The sequence below is a fragment of the Oncorhynchus mykiss genome, chromosome 8 (assembly GCF_013265735.2).
Source record: "Oncorhynchus mykiss isolate Arlee chromosome 8, USDA_OmykA_1.1, whole genome shotgun sequence".
Classification (NCBI taxonomy): domain Eukaryota; kingdom Metazoa; phylum Chordata; class Actinopteri; order Salmoniformes; family Salmonidae; genus Oncorhynchus; species Oncorhynchus mykiss.
The window spans coordinates 91,190,986-91,208,351 of NC_048572.1; the positions used below are offsets into that span (position 1 = coordinate 91,190,986).

At 42.5% G+C, this 17,366-nt stretch overlaps 1 protein-coding gene across 3 annotated transcripts in view; it reads right to left on the minus strand.

Annotated features, from left to right (window-relative positions):
- The window catches only part of LOC110531054 (V-type proton ATPase subunit H), a 103,921-nt gene extending 87,264 nt beyond the window's left edge, over positions 1 to 16,657 (minus strand). For all 3 annotated transcript variants that reach the window (XM_036986797.1, XM_036986796.1, XM_036986798.1), the window contains exons 1-4: positions 16,528 to 16,657; positions 10,150 to 10,300; positions 5,256 to 5,355; positions 2,927 to 3,016 (exon numbers count right to left, since the gene is read on the minus strand). In XM_036986797.1, the coding sequence (XP_036842692.1) occupies positions 2,927 to 3,016; positions 5,256 to 5,355; positions 10,150 to 10,253 (294 nt within the window). In that variant the 5' untranslated portion in view covers positions 10,254 to 10,300; positions 16,528 to 16,657. The remainder of the gene's footprint in view (positions 1 to 2,926; positions 3,017 to 5,255; positions 5,356 to 10,149; positions 10,301 to 16,527) is intronic.
- Between the last annotated feature and the right edge of the window lie 709 nt (positions 16,658 to 17,366).

Consider the following 17,366-nt stretch of genomic DNA (forward strand, 5'->3'; position numbering starts at 1 on the left):
ATTTACAATGACGGCCTAGAAACAGTGTAATTCTGCCTTGTTCAGAGGCAGAATTACAGCTTTAGGATTTGATCTAGCAACCTTTCGGTTACTGGCCCAAAGCTCTAACCACTAGGCTACCTGCTGCCCCAAATACAACCAAAACAAACGCGTATACAAAAACACTGGGCTGTACCCAAACAAAAGAGTGAGGGTAAACCTTGTTGACCCGTAATACACAACATATATAGCACGCAGCACAACATGTCCATTGGTGGTACTCACACCACCAACGGACATGGGAACAATAACAGACAACCCAATGGAAACCAAAGGGCACACTTTTCCACGTACTAATCAGTGAGAATTGGGGATAGGTGTGCGTAATGAAAGTTCCGGAGACACCTACATTGAAATTCCCAGACAAAAGTCAATAAGTGAACTTAACAGTAATAACTGTCCAGAGAGACTCAGGGAGGAAAAACAGTAAAAGTCAATAAGTTAACTTATAGAAGGTTATATGCTAATGTAGAGTACGAGAAAAATTTAGGACACACGTATTCATTCAAGGGTTTTTCTTTATTCTTAGTATTTTCTACACTATAGAATAGTGAAGACATCAAAACTATGAAATAACACAAATGGAATCAGGTAACCAAAAAAAGTGTTAAACAATTCAAAACATATTTGAGATTCTTCAAAGTAGCCACCCATTGCCTTCATGACAGTTTTGCACATGCTTGGCATTCTCTCAACCAGCTTCATGAAGTAGTCACCTGGAATGCATTTAAATTAACAGGTGTGCCTTGTTAAAAGTTAATGTGTAATTTCTTTCCTTCTTAATGCGTTTCAGCCAATCAGTTGTGTTGTGACAAGGTAGGGGTGGTATACAGAAGATATCCCTATTTGATAAAAGACTAAGTCCACATTACAGCAAAAACAGCTCAAATAAGCACATTTTAAGAGATGGTCATTCAATGCGGAAAATGTAAAGAACTTTGAACGTTTCTTCAAGTGCAGTCGCAAAAACTATGATGAAACTGGCTCTCATGAGGACCGACACAGGAAAGGAAGACGCAGAGGATACGTTCATTAGAGTCAACTGCTTCAAATATGCTTCACAGTTCAAGTAACAGACACATCAACATCAACTGTTCAGAGGAGACTGCGTAAATCAGGGCTTCATGGTCGAATTCTTGCAAAGAAACCACCACTAAAGGACACCAATAAGAAGACTTATTTGGGCCAAGAAAAATGAGCAATGGACATTAGAGCGGTGGAAATCTGTCCCTTGGTCTGATGAGTTCAAATTTGAGATTTTTGGTTCCAACCGCCGTGTCTTTGTGAGACGCAGAGTAGGTGAACGGATGATCTCCACGTGTGGTTCCCACTGTGAAGCATAGAGGAGGATGAGGTGTGATGGTGTGTGGGTGCTTTGCTGGTGATACTGTCAGTGATTTATTTAGAATTCAAGGCACAACTTTTTAGTGACAGAATAATGTCTGTGAGTATAACAGAACTGCTATGGTAGGTGAAAACCCGAGGAAAATCCATCCATTTTTTTGATGTGACTGGTTTTCCATTGAATGCATATTGACTATGTAAATGGTTAGGGTCCAGATTCCAGTTCCTATGGCTTCCACTAGATGTCAACAGTCTTTAGAAATGGTTTCAGGCTTGTTTTCTGAAAAACGACAAAGAAAAATACCTTTTTGTTAGGGGACTGGGGAAGCATGCAGTAATGGTTTGTGCGTGTGACTGTGTGCGCGACCTTCGATCTTTTTCCTTTCTATTGAATACGCTATTGTACGGTTGAAATATTATCGATTATTTAGATAATTGACACCCTGAGGATTAGTTATAAACATCGTTTGACATGTTGACAAACTTTACCGGTACTATTAGGACGTATTTGTCTGCATGTTTTGACCGCCTTTAAGCCAGTGGATTACTGAACAAAATGAGCCAACAACACTGAGTTTTTGGGATATAAAGAGGGACTTTATCGAACAAAACCATTTGTGTAACTGGGACCCTTCTGATTGCAACCAGATGAAGAAAAGTAAGTGATTAATTTTATTGCTATTTCTGACTTTTGTGACTCATCTGCTTGGTTGGAAAATGTTTGTATGCTTTTGTGTGCGGGGCGCTGTCCTCAGATAATCGCATGGTATGCTTTCGCCGTAAAGACTTTTTGAAATCTGACAAAGCGGCTGGATTAACAAGAAATTAATATTTTAACCGATGTATAACACTTGTTTTTTCATGAATGTTTATCATTACTATTTCTGTGATTTTAATTTGGCGCTCTGCAGTTGTTGAGGTTGGTCGCTAGCGGCACGCCTGCGCCAGAGAGGTTAACCAGCACGGTCTGTGATTTATTTAGAATTCAAAGCACACTTAACCAGCATGACTACCACATCATTCTGCAGAAATACGCCATCCCATCTGGTTTGAGCTTATTGGGACCATCATTTGTTTTCAACAGGACAATGACCCAAAACACACCTCCAGACTGTGTAAGGACTATTTGATGAGTGCTGCATCTGATGACCAGGTCTCCACAATCCCACAACCTCAACCCAATTGAGATGGTTTGAGATGAGTTGGAACGCAGAGTGAAGGAAAAGCAGCCAACAAGTGCTCAGCATATGTGGGAACTCCTTCAAGACTGTTGGAAAAGCATTCCTCATGAAGCTGGTCAAGAGAATGCCAAGAGTGTGCAAAGCTGCAATCAAAGGCAAAGGGTGGCTACTTTGAAGAACTTGTTTCACACTTTTTTTGAATACTTAATGATATCATGTGTGTAAATAATAAAAATAAAGAAAAACCCTTGAATGTGTAGGTGTGTCCAAACCTTTGACTGGTACTGTATATTTGCATCTCATTTGTCCAAATGTAAGCGAATATATAAGTGTGTGCATGTGTGTCTGTAAGCAGGTGTTACCTGCAGGGTATCATCTATTAGGGTGAGGATGTACTGGACAGTCTGCTCCTTAGAGATGTGAGCCATCAGGTTCAGGAACGTCCTGGCACACTGGAGAAGGAAGAAAATATACCCATTACTATGACATCCTGAAGACAAACTAATCTGAAAATCATCTTGGAGGATACAGTGAGCTCCAACAGTATTGGGATAGTGAGACACGTTTTATTGTTTTGGCTCTGTACTCCAGCACTTTTGATACACCCATGCTAACCATCAGTCTGTTATATCTGGAGTATTTCTCCGGTCTTATCCGGTGTCCTGTGTGAATTTAAGTATGCAGCCTCTAATTCTCTCTCTCGGAGGACCTGAGCCCAAGGACCATAGCTCAGGACTACCTGGCATGATGACTCCTTGCTGTCCCCAGTCCACCTGGTCGTGCTGCTGTCCACCTGTTCACCGGACGTGCTACCTGTCCCAGACCTGCTGTTTTCAACTCTCTAGAGACAACAGGAGCGGTAGAGATGCTCTGAATGATCTGCTATGAAAAGCCAACTGAAATTTACTCCTGAGGTGCTGACTTGCTGCACCCTCGACAACTACTGTGATTATTATTATTTGACCATGCTGGTCATTTATTAATATTTGAACATCTTGGCCATGTTCTGTTATAAACTCCACCCGGCACAGCCAGAAGAGGACTGGCCACCCCTCAGAGCCTGGATCCTCTCTTGGTTTCTTCCTGGGTACCTGCCTTTCTAGGGAATTTTTCCTTGCCACCGTGTTTCTACACCTGCATTGCTTGCAGTTTGGGGTTTTAGGCTGGGTTTCTGTACAGCACTTTGTGACATCGGCTGATGTATAAAAAAAAGGGCTGTATAAATACATTTGGTTGACAAGTTTCATTAGAAAGTTTTGTTTCTGGCCATTTTGAGCCTGTAATAGAACCCACAAATACTGATGCTCAACTAGTCTGAAGGCCAGTTGTACTGCCTCTAACTTCTTTGGGAACAGGGGGCAGTATTGAGTAGCTGGTCTGTCATAATAAAATAGAGAGGGTAGATCTAGCTGGTCTGTCACAATAGGGTAGTGAAGATAGATCTACTGTCTCTATTATATGATGACAGACCAGCTAGATCTAGCTGGTCTGTCATAATATAATAGAGACAGTAGATCTATCTTGTAGATCTAGCTTTGTTTTCTTTATTATTTTGGTTAGGTCAGGGTGTGACATGGGTGATGTGTGTTTTTGTCTCATTCTAGGGTAATCGTACTGTCAAGGGGTTTTTGTAGATTTATGTTTTTTTTCTTCATCTAGGTGTTTATGTTGGTCTATGGTTACCTAGATTGGTTCTCAAAGGGTGATGGATGCTGATAATGGGCCTCTGTACGCCCATGTAGATATTCCCATAAATGTCATGTCTCCAGCTACAAAAGTAATTTACAACATTACCAATGTCTACACTGCATTTCTGATCAATTTGATGTTGTTTTAAAATGGACCAAAAAAAAAAAAATGTATTGCGTTCCTTTCAAAAACAAGGACATTTCTAATTGGCATGCTGACTGCAGGAATGTCTACCAGAGCTGTTGCCAGATAATGTAATAATTTCTCTACCATAATGGGAATGTAATTCTGCTTTGAAAGTTGATAAAGTAGGTAACCCCACTTTTGAGAAAATGGCCCTTGAATGTTTTTGTACACCTACTGGAGAGCTCTTCTTTGTCTACACCTATTCAGCATCATTCACACGCTCTTAAGCCGTAGCCCCATCTATCTCTTTAAGGATTCACATGTGAAGCCATGTGCTATACAGAGTGAGTAGTGTAGTAATCAACCAAAGATGTCAATACTTAAAGCGGTGAAAGTAGTAGCCTGCCTATATCCTAACCTGACTTTGGTGCAGGTCCTGCTGTTCACATGACTCTCTCTGGTAAACACATACTATATCAAATCAATGTTTATTTGTCACATGCACAGGATACAGAAGTTGTGAATGGTACAGTGAAATGGTTACTTGCATATTTGCATAGTAGCAATATCAAAAATAGAAAGTGTCCAGATAAATATATTGTACAAATATGTTTTTATATTTTATATGATGCTTACCCAGACACATTCTACATTTCTGGGTCATGTGACAGACGCCAGGCACTACTACTAGGCACTACTTCTTTTACCTTTATTGTGCACTAACAGCTAAAATGCATGCATACGGTTTTAGTCATTTCAGTTTACATTGAAAGCGCTTTTTCATCACAAAAATGAATTTAAAAAATTTAAATAACACCGTTTGAACCCCCCCCCCCCCCCTCAAGGATTACAATTTCTGAAAATTCCCTGTTGTACCTGATGTCCTTCATTTGTGAGGATGGTCTGTTTCTCCTCAGAATGAGCCACTTCAAACTTCTTAATGAACTCACAGTCCTCGGCAGAGATCATCTGGCCCCTGAGACAAACACAGCATGATAATTACAATACTACTTCACATTAGTCCTCTCAAATATAACATGCTTCTATCAAATCCTATCACCTCAGACAGAGAACACACAATGTAATAGAAATTATTACATTCATATTCCTCCCGTGAAATATTTGCAAAATTATTCAGCCCCCTTAAGTTAATACTTTGTAGCGCCACCTTTTGCTGCGATTACAGCTGTAAGTCGCTTGGGGTATCCACAGATTCTCGATTGGATTCAGGTCTGGACTTTGACTTGGCCATTCTAAAACCTGGATATGTTTATTTTTGAACCATTCCATTGTAGATTTTGCTTTATGTTTTGGATCATTGTCTTGTTGGAAGACACATCTCCGTCCCAGTCTCAGGTCTTTTGAAGACTACATCAGGTTTTCTTCCAGAATGGTCCTGTATTTGGTTCCATCCATCTTCCCTGTCCCTGCTGAAAAAAAGCAGGCCCAAACCATGATGCTGCCACCACCATGTTTGACAGTGGGGATGGTGTGTTCAGGGTGATGAGCTGTGTTGCTTTTACGCCAAACATAACGTTTTGCATTGTTGCCAAAAAGTTCAATTTTGGTTTCATCTGACCAGAGCACCTTCTTCCACATGTTTGGTGTGTCTCCCAGGTGGCTTGTGGCAAACTTTAAACGACACTTTTTATGGATATCTTTAAGAAATGGCTTGCCAATCTTCTTGCCACTCTTCCATAAAGGCCAGATTTGTGCAATATACGACTGATTGTTGTCCTATGGACAGAGTATCCCACCTCAGCTGTAGATCTCTGCAGTTCATCCAGAGTGATCATGGGCCTCTTGGCTGCATCTCTGATCAGTCTTCTCCTTGTATGAGCTGGAAGTTTAGAGGAACGGCCAGGTCTTGGTAGATTTGCAGTGGTCTGATACTCCTTCCATTTCAATATTATCGCTTGCACAGTGCTCCTTGGGATGTTTAAAGCTTGGGAAATCTTTTTGTATCCAAATCCGGCTTTAAACTTCTTCACAACAGTATCTCGGACCTGCCTGGTGTGTTCCTTGTTCTTCATGATGCTCTCTGCGCTTTTAACGGACCTCTGAGACTATCACAGTGCAGGTGCATTTATACGGAGACTTGATTACACACAGGTGGATTGTATTTATCATCATTAGTCATTTAGGTCAACATTGGATCATTCAGAGATCCTCACTGAACTTCTGGAGAGAGTTTGCTGCACTGAAAGTAAAGAGGCTGAATAATTTTGCACGCCCAATTTTTCAGTTTTTGATTTGTTAAAAAAGTTTGAAATATCCAATAAATGTCATTCCACTTCATGATTGTGTCCCACTTGTTGTTGATTCTTCACAAAAAAATACAGTTTTATATCTTTATGTTTGAAGCCTAAAATGTGGCAAAAGGTCGCAAAGTTCAAGGGGGCCGAATACTTTCGCAAGGCACTGTAGCTTAGTAGAACCCCCATCTCCCCCAGTTTAGACTCCGGAGGGGGGATTTCCACTAAGATGACATACACAGAGTGTACAACACATTACACTCTTTCCATGACAGACTGAACAGGTGAAAGATATGATCCATTATTGATGTCACTTGTTAAATCCACTTATATCAATGTAGATGAATGGGAGGAGACAGGTTAAATAAGGATTTTTAAGCTTTGAGACAGTTGAGAGATAGATGTACTGGGTGCCAGTGAATAGACAAAACAAAATATTTTAGTGCCTTTGAGCAGGCTATGGTAGCAGGTGTCAAGCACACCAGTGTGTCAAAAACTGCAAAGCTGCTGTTTGTATCAAGAATGATCCACCACTCAAAGGACATCCAGCCAACTTGACACGACTGTGGGAAACATCAGAATCAACATGGGCCAGCATCCCTGTGGAACACGTTCGACACTTTTTAGAGTCCGAGCCACAACGAATTGAAGCTGTTCTGAGGGCAGAAAGGGGGGCACTAAGAAAGTAATGGACGTCATCCACAAGGCAGAATGTGGCTGTGGAATCTGACTGTGGCAATGGAATGTAGCTGAAAAGAGACGAGGGATAAGAAGAAGTTCATACTGTACGCTTTTGGTGGAGAAGTAGCCAAAGTTATTAATGAACTGTTTTGGTGACAATCAGCTTTGAAATCAGAAAATGTTTGTATCACAAAGTACGAGGGTAGTGAATTCAGTCATAAGCAAGCAAGGAATGTTAGCCTACCAAGCTGTAAAGTGTTCTAGCCTGTACTGGACATTGTTTTGCCAACAGTAATGAACAATTTCTACATGCCATGTTGCATTATTCAAGTGTATTAGCTTTTGTGCATCATGAGAGGGAGGCTAACAACAACGCCAGACAGCTCTAGTAATGAATGACAAGGTGGAGCAGACTCTTTGCTCTAAAAAGGGCCTGCGCTGATCCTCTCAATCACGTAAGATAGATTTGCTACTTCTGTCAAATGTAACAAATTCTAGTCCCGACCCGGATGCCATGTTTTCCTCACTGTTCTCCCAGTCTCTGCATCGGAGTATCAATATCATAGGCCTGCATTGACAGGCATAATCGGTCTTTTAATCATGCAGTCGCAAAACGTGTTTAAGATCAAAGCGAGCCTAATCGCATTTGCAAATTTTTTGATAACCTCTAGTGAGCCCAGTTACAGCTAATTTCTAGTCAGCAATGAAAATCCTGGAAAAGTCAGTGTGTGCATCACCTGTGTATAATGCCAGTGGGCCGTTGCCAGAGGAGAAAGACATTTGACATTTGTATAATGATATACAGACTAACTATATAGTAGCCAATTCAAACCTATTGTGTAGTTTGGCTGGTTAATTATTTAACCATTAGCATGTATTAATGTCATTGTCATGTCCGATGTCCTAACATAACTTTCCACCAGCACTCGTATAACCCGGGGAGCAGTTGATGAAACCATTGCTGCATACTCCACTTGTAAAACAGTCTCACAAGCGCTCAACATTGGCTAGGAGTCTCTTTTCAATACTGGCCATGTAACTCTGACAAATATTCTTACAAAAGCCTAATTGACACACAACTCCTATGCTGTCAAGGTCTCCCCTGAACACTGAATATTTTAACCTTACAAAATAGATCAACATCTTAGTTACTGCTCCCACCTTAGCCATCTGGATCCCTGGTTAATTGAATGAGGGAATTATTTTAGAAAGACATAAAAAGTATTTGGTAATAATTGTAATGTGGCAGGGTGGCCAACCATCCCCCAGGAGAGTTACTGGGGGTGCAAGGTGGCCAACCATCCTCCAGGAGAGTTACTGGGGGTGCAAGGTGGCCAACCATCCTCCAGGAGAGTTACTGGGGGTGCAAGGTGGCCAACCATCCTCCAGGAGAGTTACTGGGGGTGCAAGGTGGCCAACCATCCTCCAGGAGAGTTACTAGGGGTGCAAGGTGGCCAACCATCCTCCAGGAGAGTTACTGGGGGTGCAAGGTGGCCAACCATCCTCCAGGAGAGTTACTGGGGGTGCAAGGTGGCCAACCATCCTCCAGGAGAGTTACTGGGGGTGCAAGGTGGCCAACCATCCTCCAGGAGAGTTACTGGGGGTGCAAGGTGGCCAACCATCCTCCAGGAGAGTCCAGGAGAGATACCTGGGGTGCAAGGTAGCCAACCATCCTCCATGAGAGTTACTGGGGGTGCAAGGTGGCCAACCATCCTCCATGAGAGTTACTGGGGGTGCAAGGTGGCCAACCATCCTCCATGAGAGTTACTGGGGTGCAAGGTGGCCAACCATCCTCCAGGAGAGATACTGGGGGTGCAAGGTGGCCAACCATACTCCATGAGAGTTACTGGGGGTGCAAGGTGGCCAACCATCCTCCTTGAGAGTTACTGGGGGTGCAAGGTGGCCAACCATCCTCTGGGAGAGTTACTGGGGGTGCAAGGTGGCCAACCATCCTTCGGGAGAGTTACTGGGGGTGCAAGGTGGCCAACCATCCTCCAGGAGAGTCCAGGAGAGATACTGGGTGGGCAGGATTTCACTCCAACCCTGCTCAAACACACCACATTGCAAAAAAAATAAAAAATAATCAAAAGCCTGCACACCCAGTATCTCTCCAGATGGAAGGTTGACGGACCACATGTGTTTTATACAGTAGCCCATGAGCGCAGTATTTTACTTTGTGGGGGTTAAGTGCCTTGCTCAAGGACACGACGGCAGGAAATATAATATATGGGATCAGAGATCAGCTGTCTTCCATTGTCAAGACCAGTGATAACAATGGTTACTTTGTGAAGTGGTTGCTTTTATCATACAACACAATTTTCAATAAAAGTAAAACAAAAATCTGTCATACTTGTCCAAAGGACAAGTGGCTAAAAAAGTTCAATGTTAAGCTCTGGTCTGATCTATTATGGGATGTCAGGATCTTTTGACTTCTCTATTTAACAGTAAGTTCCTAATTACAGAGAGAGCTTCTTATCCAAAGCTGACATTCACACTGGAAATACCACACATACCAGTCAGCACTATACAACCTGGTTCCATTTCTCAAGTCCGTGATTATGTTACTGAGACCACTAAGGCCCTCGACAGCCTGAAGTAGAAGGTCTGAGTTAGAAATCTACAGACAAAAGGAACTAACATTCACAAGGCATTGAGTCACAGAACAGAGAACCAAAGAAAACCCATCTGCGACTTTTGACTTCAGTATGTAGGGCCTAAAGACCAGAATTCAAAGACATTCTAAGAAATTATAGGCCTAGAGTCTTATAGACAACTGATGAGGAAGATACATGGTGACAGGAGGATGAAGAGGATGATGACGAAGGTGTACTTACTGCAGGTATGACTGCCAGTTGACCTTGTTGGCTCTGACCTCCGCAGCCTTGGCAGCGATGATGTTAGTGGGTACTGCAGCATCCACCGCCCCGCGGATATCCATCCTGATACACCTGTTCAATACCACTCTGGACTAGAATAAATAATTCCCTGGAGGGAGAAAGGGAGGGTTATCAATGAATAATAAACCATCACGAATCAACAAGTCCTCCTAAACATTGATTTGGCAACATTCTACATTGCTCATAATAGCCCAACTGTTGGTGAGAGCAGTTTGTTAAAGCGTAGGCTATTAATTATGGTGCCAGTCAGGAATTCATGGCCAACTCTGCAGAAAGATCCTCATTTTTTCCATCAGCTACCTTGATGCTTTCAAGGCAACTCGGAACCTCTGATTTAAAATGTACGTAGGTTTTTGCGTAAAGCGTCCCATTGATGGAATCTGATATTTTTCAAGTTGGAAACTCGGGCCTCATCTTTCTACAACGAGTTTACAAGTCAGAAATGTCCAGGGCCGGCCTCCCGGGTGGCGCAGTGGTTAAGGGCGCTGTACTGCAGCGCCAGCTGTGCCATCAGAGTCCCTGGGTTCGCGCCCAGGCTCTGTCGTAACCGGCCGCGACCGGGAGGTCCGTGGGGCGACGCACAATTGGCCTAGCGTCGTCCGGGTTAGGGAGGGATTGGTCAGTAGGGATCTCCTTGTCTCATCGCGCACCAGCAACTCCTGTGGCGGGCCAGGCGCAGTGCGCGCTAGCCAAGGTTGCCAGGTGCACGGTGTAGCCTCCGACACATTGGTGCGGCTGGCTTCCGGGTTGGATGCGCGCTGTGTTAAGAAGCAGTACGGCTGGTTGGGTTGTGTATCGGAGGACGCATGACATTCAACCTTCGTCTCTCCCGAGCCCGTACGGGAGTTGTAGCAATTGGATACCACGAAATTGGGGAGAAAAAGGGGTCAAATTCAAAAAAATAAAAATGTCCAGGGCCATACTACAAATTAACAGTTTACATTTAGTTTTCCAGTCTAAAAATGTGCGTCATCATTGTGCACATTTTCTCCTTTCCTCCTTAATGGATGTGCAGCCATAGAAATAAAATGAATAGAACAGGTCAAGTCAATGATGGCATAATGGGTGGACTGGCAGTAATTGCAAGTGTACCCATAGGAGCAAAGCAGGAAGGAAATTCCTTAAAAGTAACCCCATCAGTAAATTCATTAAGTTAACGCAGGAAGTAAACCCATCAATATGTGCTGCGATTTGTTGTTGTGACAAGATGGAGTACAGCTACGACCGGGCTCAATAGGAGCATACCGGGCTCAATAGGAGCATGCCGGGCTCAATAGGAGCATACCGGGCTCAATAGGAGCATACCGGGCTCAATAGGAGCATACCGGGCTCAATAGGAGCATACCGGGCTCAATAGGAGCATACCGGGCTCAATAGGAGCATACCGGGCTCAAAAGGAAGAGTGATTCATTGTGAAAAAGACAGAATATCTACATCTACTCATGAAATAGTTGGAAACCATATGGTTTGGGGTATAAATATACATTAAAGACGACAATATTATGCAAAGTTAGTATTGATCATATTGAAAAAAAAAATCTTTATTTCCATTTCCATTCTGTATAGAGGGAGTTGTGTTGCTGCACCCTTTAAGCCAATCTGACATGAAGATCAAATTTACTCAAATGGACTGAACAAAAACGCATGTTGGTCCCATGTTGTCAGCTGAAATAAAATAATAATAAAATATTATACCAGACATTTTCTGTATGCACAAAAAGCTTCCCTCAAATTCTGTGTACACATTTGTTTACATTCATGTTAGTGAGCACTTCTCCTTTGCCAAGATAATCCATCCACCTGACAGGTGTGACATATAAAGAAGCTGATTAAACAGCATGATCATTACACAGGTGCACATTGTGCTGGGGACAATAAAAGGCCATTCTAAAATGTGCAGTTTTGTCACAACACAATGCCACAGATGTCTCAAGTTGAGGGAGCGTGCAATTGGCATGCTGACTCTAGGAATACCCACAAGAGCTGTTGCCAGAATTGTTCATTTCTCTACCATAAGCCGCGTTCAACGTTGTTTTAGAGAATTTGGCTTTACATCTAACCGGCTTCACAACCGCAGACCACGTGTATAGGGTTGTGTGGGCGAGCGGTTTGCTGATGTCAACATTGTGACAAGAGCGCCCCATGGTGCAGTGGGGTTATGGTATGGGCAGGTATAAGCTACGGACAACGAACACAATTTCATTTTAAATCGATGGCAATTTGAATGCACACTTTTCAATGACGTTCTTATTTAAAACCAAAATGTTCCATATACACAAAAAACGTATTACCTCATTTTGTGCACACATTTGTTTACATCTTTACTAATAGTGAAAGCACAACATTCCAACAATTTCTTCAGACTAAGTTTGAGGCTATTTTTCTATGAAAGTAAATCAGTAATATTAAGAGTAAAGTAGGAATCCCAGGATTAAATATGCGATAAGATATGTTTCAAGAAACATGTATATATTTGGCCTGGTGAAGAGGTTTTATGTGCTGACAGTGGAAGCTGTTTTTTACACCGCTGGAAATTACGAGTCGTCACCGTCCGAGACAGAGAAACATGTAAACACCACAAGACCAGTCTGAAGTACTACAACACTGGATTTAGGTATTGGCAGGTAAGAATGTCTATTTCACCAGCTACATTGGTGGGTGGTCAGTTTGCAAGGCTCTTTTTATGGCGGTTTTGGAGCAGTGGCTTCTTCCTTGCTGAGTGGCCTTTCAGGTTATGTTGATATAGGACTCGTTGTACAGTGGATATTGATACTTTTGTACCCGTTTCCTCCAGCATCTTCACAAGGTCCTTTGCTGTTGTTCTGTAATTGATTTGCACTTTTCGCCCCAAAGTACATTCATCTCTAGGAGACAGAATGCGTCTCCTTCCTGAGCGGTATGGCAGCTGCGTGGTCCCATGGTGTTTATACTTGCATACTATTGTTTGTACAGATGAACGTGGTACCTTCAGGCGATTGGAAATTGCTCCCAAAGGATGAACCAGACTTGTGGAGGTCTTGGCTGATTTCTTTTGATTTTCCCATGATGTCAAGCAGAGGCACCGAGTTTGACGGTAGGCCTTGAAATACATCCACAGCTACACCTCCAATGATGACAATTAGCCTATCAGAAGCTTCTAAAGCCATGGCATAATTTCCTGGAATTTTCCAAGCTGTTTAAAGGCACAGTCAACTAAGTGTATGTAAACTTCTGACCCACTGGAATTGTGATACAGTGATTTATAAGTGAAATAATCTGTCTGTAAACAATTGTTGGAAAAATTACTTGTGTCATGCACAAAGTAGATGTCCAACAGCCTTCCCAAAACTATAGTTTGTCAACAAGAAATTTGTGGAGTGGTTGAAAAAACAAGTGTTAATGACTCCAACCTAAGTGTATGTAAACTTCCGACTTCAACTTTAAGTTAGTCTAATTTTGTTCACAAGCTAGGTTGTTTTTCAACGTTAGTTTGAGTCTGCTGCTTCAACTGATAGCAAAGAAATGACTAGTCAGATGTAAACACATATCTAGATCGAGTTGTGCGCTTCTGATCAGTAGCTGTGTGGTTGGGGTCAGTGTCTAAACTACAGTTGTTGCATGTGAAAAACTGAAAGAAGTGCAATGAGAAGTGATTGGGTAAAATATGAAGCAAGTGAATGAAGATTGCTTTGCTCTATCCAATCAGAGCAGCAGGATCAAAGTACAGCTGCCCTTCTCTTCACAGACAGGCAAACTAGCCCGTGGTTATTTAGAGCAAGGGGGACAATCCTGAGAAGGACAAAGTTCAGTCCGAAACAGATTTTTTTTTTTTAAATGGGAATTCTGTCACGCTAAGCGTTGTCCTCCCATCGAGGCACATGTTGCTTGGCAACAGTTGCCTTGGCAGGCCTGCTCCCTTCATGGCTAAAGCCAGTGTGAGAAACACATTGCTAAAACACAGATTCATGAGAGTTGTTAGACAAAGCAAGGGAAGTGAACTTCAAAACTAGATGTAGTTTTATTGGAATTTCCAGTGGTTGTTGGTAAGTTATGAATCTGCTAGCTTCTGACATGACTTACTAAATCTATAATGAAAGCAGATGATGGGTTACTAAAACAGCTCTATTGACAGAAGAAGCTATTCTTAATTTGTTTTCAGCAAAGAAGTAGAAGATCTCATACACTAACCTTTTGTCTAGCTTGTTGGGAAAGTGGTAAAAAATTAAGTTTGTTTACATAGTTAGAAAATGTTGTTGATGCAGTTACTAAAACATCTGTAAAGTTGAATCAGTACCGGATAATTCTGTTCTGGTTTCTTGAATAGCAGGGAAGTCGACCATGTCATACCCTCTGACCACTTTTCCCACAACTTAGACAAAAAGTTAGTGGGATCCTGGGTGGCGCAGCGGTCTAAGGCATTGCGTCGCAGTGCTAGAGGAGTCACTACAGACCCAGGTTGTATCACAACCGGCTGTGATCGAGAGTCCCATAGGGCGGCGCACAACTGGCCCAGCGTCGTCCAGGTTAGGGGAGGGTTTGGCAAGGGTAGGCCGTCATTGTAAATAAGATTTGTTCAACTGACTTGCCTAGTTAAATAAGAGGTTAAATAAAACAAAAGTAGTTGATTTGCGTCAAAAGTTTCATTGTTGCATTTACAGCAAATGGAAGTGATTGTCACAATTGGGCCTTTAGAATGCTGAGGAAATCCCATGAAAATGGATGGAGGACAAAAAGGCCAAAAAGTTTGGTTTAACCAGACCTGCAAACATGCACGCGTTTGCGTACCAACTACGCATTTCTCTGTCCATGTACGAGACCCGAGTTAAAAGTACGCAGAAATGAGGGCCTGAATTATTATTTTCTTACATTTTAATAAAAATCCACTGAGCAAATCTAACATCCCGATTCTCGAGATGAAACACACAGACATGCAAACTGGCACTAACCAGAATAGAAAGAGGAGTGGGAGGCCCCGGTGCACAATTGAGCAAGAGCACTGGTACATTAGAGTGTCTAGTTTAAGAAACAGATGCCTCACAAGTCCACAACTGGCGGTTTCATTAAATAGTATCCACAAAACACCGTCTCCACGTCAATAGTGAAGAGACTATTCCGGGATGCTGGCCTTCTAGGCAGAGTTGCAAAGAAAAAGCCATCTCTGTCCAGTGTCTGATATTTTGCCCATCTTAATCTTTTATTGTTATTGGCCAGTCTGAGATATGGCTTTTTCTTTGCAACTCTACACTGTATTTCTGATCAATTTGATGTTATTTTATTGGACAAAAAGGTTGACTTTCTTTCAAAAACAAGGACATTTGTAAGTGACCCCAAACTTTTGAACAGTAGTTTGTGTGTGTGTACATATATTAGCGTAGCTGACCATTCATCACATCATAAAATGGTTCATGACCATCCATCCTAGTGTTCTTATTCTATGCCAACTACAATGCATCGTTCTACTACATCCAAAGGTGTGTTCGTAAATTCAATCCGAAGTGCCAGAGACCACTCAAAGTGAGCGTTGGTAAATTCAGCCTTTTACCTCTCGGAGAGTTCAGAGCGCACACTGGACACTCTGGCCGAGGAGTAGGGTTGATCCGAGCATTCTGACCTTACAACGTCAGTCAAACATCCAAGCTAACTGGCTAATGTTGGCTAGCTCCTTCCAGACACAAATGAGAGAACACAGTTATTCTGCGCCCTCGCTCACTCAGACAAGAGTGCTCTTAAATTGAACGCAGCCCAAGTAAATGTACGATTTTGATTGGATGACTGAGAAACTGTTTACATTTCAAGTGATTGGAAGCACTTCCAAGTTGTCTTGAACGCGGCATGAGCTAACGCTTGCCAGTAGCTTTGCCAGGCAACTCAGGACATAAGTAACGTTAGCTAGCTAATTTTGCCAATGCAATATGATTAATGTTGCTGGTGCAGTCACGTCGACTAGCCGACTAAACACAATCGTGGAGTTCAGTTGGCTTGTCATTGACAAAACATAAGCTGTAACGTTATAATTTGGCTAAATCGACAGCAATTGTCAACAAATCCCGAGATAAATATAGTAAGCGTTGTTACTGAATTGGATTGAGTCGTTTCTCGACAGCTACAATAACTGGCTAATGTCAATACTATGGTGCAAGTCAGAACCATATACAGTATAACGGTTAGCTTTATGATTCTGGAGCAGGCTAGCTTAGTTAAGTCGTCAACGTAAAGATAATGTACCGACAATACACAACCTAGAATCTCAAAGAAACATTACAATGCTGTCTTCCCACCACTGACACAACCAAAATAAAACATTAATTAAAGCTAAACACCATTAACATCACCTACCTGACAGCTGACAAACTACAAGACGACGTCACGAGACACATATCATGTGATGGTGTTCTGCACGTCACGAGCCAGTAGGAAGAGGATTCTTTTTCTTCTTCTTCTGTGGGTTTAATGGCGGACGACAACCCAAAAAGGTGTGCTGCCGCCACCAACTGGATAGGTCTAACCCCCCCCCCCCCCCCCCCCCCCGAAAAAATCCTAGCCTACCTCTACTCTATAGCCTACCTCTACTCTATAGACTACCTCTACTCTACAGTTTACCTCTACCCTACAGTCTACCTTTACCCTACAGACTACCTGTACCTCTACTCTACAGTCTACCTCTACTCTACAGCCTACCTCTACTCTACAGTCTTCCTCTACTCTACAGTCTACCTCTACTCTACAGTCTACCTCTACTCTACAATCTACCTCTACTCTACAGTCTACCTCTACTCTACAGTCTACCTCTACTCTACAGTCTACCTCTACTCTACAATCTACCTCTACACTAGTCTACCTCTACCCTAAAGTCTACCTCTACCCTACAGTCTACATCTACCCTACAGTCTACCTCTACTCTACAGTCTACCTCTACTCTACAGCCTACCTCTACTCTACAGCCTACCTCTACTCTACAGTCTACCTCTACTCTACAGCCTACCTCTACTCTACAGCCTACCTCTACTCTACAGCCTACCTCTACCCTACAGTCTACCTCTACTCTACAGTCTACCTCTACTCTACAGCCTACCTCTACTCTACAACCTACCTCTACCCTACAGTCTACCTCTACTCTACAGTCTACCTCTACTCTACAGCCTACCTCTACTCTACAACCTACCTCTACTCTACAA